The following is a 3,608-nucleotide window of genomic DNA, read 5'->3' on the forward strand; positions in this document are numbered from 1 at the left end:
CGGGTCGACCTTTACACTATATTAATTTTTTGGACAAAATTTATTTAAAATTTTGGGCCAAATTGTAAATAATCAAATTCTTGGGTACAAAATTTATTTAAATTTTGGTTTATTCCGGGTGTTTTATTTTCTTGTAACAGTCGACTGTTTCGACTGTTTACCGACCAAACAGTCGACTGTTAGCCGACTGTTAACCGACTTAACAGACACGACTTTTAAGAACAGTATGTCTGTTCGGATTTTTGAGGCTTGTCTGAAAGGTGATGACTGTTCGAATGGCCACGAACAAGTCTATAAATAGCCAGCCTTTCTACCAGAAAATTTACACCATTTTCATTGCAAACTTTCTGTGCTTTGAATCTCATTTCCCTCTCTCTCGTTCTGATATTGTCTCGAAGTCAAAAACACTTCGTTGAGTTCGTTGGAACTCCTACAGACTGCAGTGCTGCTTCCGTAGGAGACGAAAAATTCGTTCTATCCTGGGAAACGATTGCTGGACGCCTTTAGCACCATTGAAGGCAGCAAATTCGTTTTAAGGACACATCGTGAAGTCGGTGGGCTCGAATTACAATTTCTGATCCTGTTGATCAATTCCTGCATTCAGGTAATTCTGTCCGATTGTTTTCGAAGGAGTGAATTCAAACTCAAGAATCAACAAGTATTAAAGTAAATGTCATTAGCTTGGCCAACTGAAATAGAACTAATAGGTTTTATGCTTCTTTTAAAGTATATAGTTGTTTTCCATTTGGTTTCAAATGTTAAAATCCTCCCAAACATTGCATAATTGTTATTTTCACAAGAACGCAGTTTGTACAAATTCGGGCAAAAACTAGGGAAGTTTTGATTGAGTTGGATGACTATGTTTCTTTGCCTCATTACTTTCGTATATCATTTCAATTTTATCGAATAAATGAAAAAAGCCAAAATTATCCATGCATTGGATTTGACAAAAATTTAAAATCGAGAATGAAAATGTAAGAATATATAAGATATTAATATTGCATTGATTTCCATACAAGAAAAGCTGTGTACAGTGCATGAAACTTCTAACCAGACAGACTCACCACAAACCCCAAAACAAAAACTCATTACCAATGGTTAATTTTCTAGTTAACATAGCAAATTTAAGCCCACATTTTTTTCTTTCTTTGGGATTTTTTTTTTTTTTTTGGGTTTTTTTTTTTTTTTTTTTTTTAGTCTTAATATAGTAACAGCCAATTATAGAAAAACTAATAGATGATAGTTATGAACAAAGAGATACCACCATATGTAATGTAACACACCAATCCATCAAAACATTTGACAACTGCAAATTTCCTTCAAGAACTCCTGGGAATAGCTTTGCACACCAATGGCTGCTTCATTTCCAGTGACAAGTTGAGGCATTCAGTTAAATCGACTCCATTATCCGAAGCCACCCACCGGAACTTTTGAAGGAATTGAGCTAGCCAGAGATGGACAGTAGCAAGGCCCATCGTCTTGCCGGGGCAAACCCTCCTCCCGGAACCAAATGGTGCCAACCTAAGATCAGACCCCATGATGGCAACTTCCTCATCAAGAAACCTTTCGGGGCGAAAAGCATTCGGCTCAGACCAGACCATTTTGTCGTGCGTTATGGCCCACATGTTAACCATGGCCGTAGTGCCAGCTGGGATGAAGTGGTGTCCCACATAAGTGTCGTGAAGTGCAAGACGGGCCCACGAAAGGAGGGGACCAGGAGGGTGCACCCTGAGGGTTTCCTTTACTATTGCTAGAAGATAGGGCAGTTTAGGGAGATCAGAATCAGTCACTGTTCTATTAGTCCCAACTATAGTGTCGAGTTCAAATTGAGCCTTGGCTTGGATATCTGGATGAAGAACCATTCTAGCTAGTATCCATTCCAAAAGAATGGCCACAGTATCAGTCCCTCTAAAAATCATTTCCTGTAATAGAAAAATATTCAAGTTTAGTACACCCAACTAAATAGTCAAGACATGACACGTGATGGGGATGGTAAAGCTTTTACTAAAATTTTAACAGATTTTGATAGAATTGGTTGAAAATCTATGAAAATTGTGAGTCATATGAAATGTGTGATTAAAATAGATTGTTGACTTCGACCTAACTTTTTAACCACTTTCTAAAATATCACATACAATACAAGCACTAAATATTATACAAATGCATGCATTCATGTAAAAACTTAAAATCGAAAACATTACCCAGAGAACAGCAACCATGTCTGAATCAGACAGAATGTTTTCCTTATCCAAATCAAGCAAAACATGAACAAAATCATTGGAATCTGCTAAACTTCCATTTTCTGTCCTCTTCAATCTGTGTTCTTCAATGATCTTCCCAACAAAGACGTTAACTTTAGCCACTAAATTTCTGCATCTTTTTCTCAGTCCTTGCAAATCAAGCCAGCCAAGAAGAGGAAAATGATCAGTCCAGTTGAATTTCCCAAGCAACTCATAGCCTTCAGTCACTAAACTCTCGAGCAAGGCTCCATCTTGATCATTTTCAGTGTTGAATTCATAGCACTTTCCAAAAACAGTCATCATCACATTGTTTAAGGACCCAAAATGAAGAGTCTTTTTTACCTCGACATGGCTAAATTTCTCCATGGAAAGCTCGATTTGGTTCACCATTTTGAGGCCGATTTCATTCCTGATGTTACCAAAACAGGCTATTCTCTTGGGACAAAACAAATGGGTGGCTGAAATTCTCCTCAAATTTCTCCAGTACTCTCCATAAGGAGCAAAACCCATTGCTCTGTGGAACAGAAGCTCATAGGCAGACTCTTTAACAGGCCTATCGGCAAAGGCAGAACTGTTCAAAATCTCCTTGGCTGTCTCAGTATGGCTGGAGATGATGAAACGTGTGAACCCAACAGAGAAAGCCATTAAACGAGTTGCCTTAAACCTCAGAGCAATCTTCGACAGAACTCGATGAGTGAGAGAGCCATTGAAGGCGAATACCAAGCCCAGAACCGGCAGGCCAGAGGGACCCGGAATGGCGGCTCTGGACCGAGCCCGGGCCTTCGAAATCGCCCATGCAAGTCCACCTGGAGTCAGCCAGAAGGCAAACAAAGCAAGAAACACAAGAAAACACATCAAAGCCTCAAAGCTCAATCCAGTTGAGGAATAACCAGTGGATGGAACAAGTAGAAAACTGTACTCAGACGACATTTTTCAAACTTTTCAGTTTGTATCAGAGGTTTAAGGGCTGCAAATTGAGAGTTTTTTTTCCGTCGTTATTTGGCAGTTTAGAGAATGAAATAGAGATAGATATAGAGAGAAAGTGTAAGTTGAGGGAAGTGAAGAGACGAGAGGTGTGGGCGCATTTATATAGAGGAGGACTAAGGGCAGTTTGGCAATTGGCATAGCTTTTCAGAAATCAAAAAGGAGTTTTGAAACCCAAAAACTGTTTTTCAACCCTGTTTGATTAGGGCTCATCTGGCATAGTTTTTGAAAAGTTCAAAGAGGTTTTTGTGATCCAAAAATTGCTTTTAAATTTGTTTGGCTAATTTTGTGAACGTAAGAAGAGCTTTTAGAGAAAGTTTGTACAATGTGACGTACTCTAAAACATTTTCGAAATAGAAAACTCTTTTAAAAATTAGTTTTCAA

The 3,608-nt window shown here is 38.6% G+C and overlaps 1 protein-coding gene across 1 annotated transcript; it reads right to left on the reverse strand.

Annotated features, from left to right (window-relative positions):
* Window positions 1–967: 967 nt before the first annotated feature.
* On the reverse strand, window positions 968–3,285 carry LOC111401728 (cytochrome P450 78A5-like). Its single transcript, XM_023029598.1, has 2 exons — window positions 2,202–3,285; window positions 968–1,922 (listed from the first exon to the last, which is right to left on the reverse strand). Exons 1-2 carry the CDS (start codon window positions 3,168–3,170, stop codon window positions 1,320–1,322), a joined length of 1,572 nt encoding a protein of 523 aa, XP_022885366.1. The 5' UTR covers window positions 3,171–3,285; the 3' UTR covers window positions 968–1,319.
* Between the last annotated feature and the right edge of the window lie 323 nt (window positions 3,286–3,608).

Source organism: Olea europaea, chromosome 10 (genome assembly GCF_002742605.1).
Source record: "Olea europaea var. sylvestris chromosome 10, O_europaea_v1, whole genome shotgun sequence".
NCBI lineage: Eukaryota > Viridiplantae > Streptophyta > Magnoliopsida > Lamiales > Oleaceae > Olea > Olea europaea.

Coding starts and splice junctions, on each gene's coding strand:
- LOC111401728 (XM_023029598.1), bottom strand. CDS start 3,170: ATGTCGTCTGAGTACAGTTTTCTACTTGTTCCATCCACTGGTTATTCC. Junction 1,923..2,201: donor ACATGGTTGCTGTTCTCTGG/GTAATGTTTTCG, acceptor TTTCTATTACAG/GAAATGATTTTTAGAGGGAC.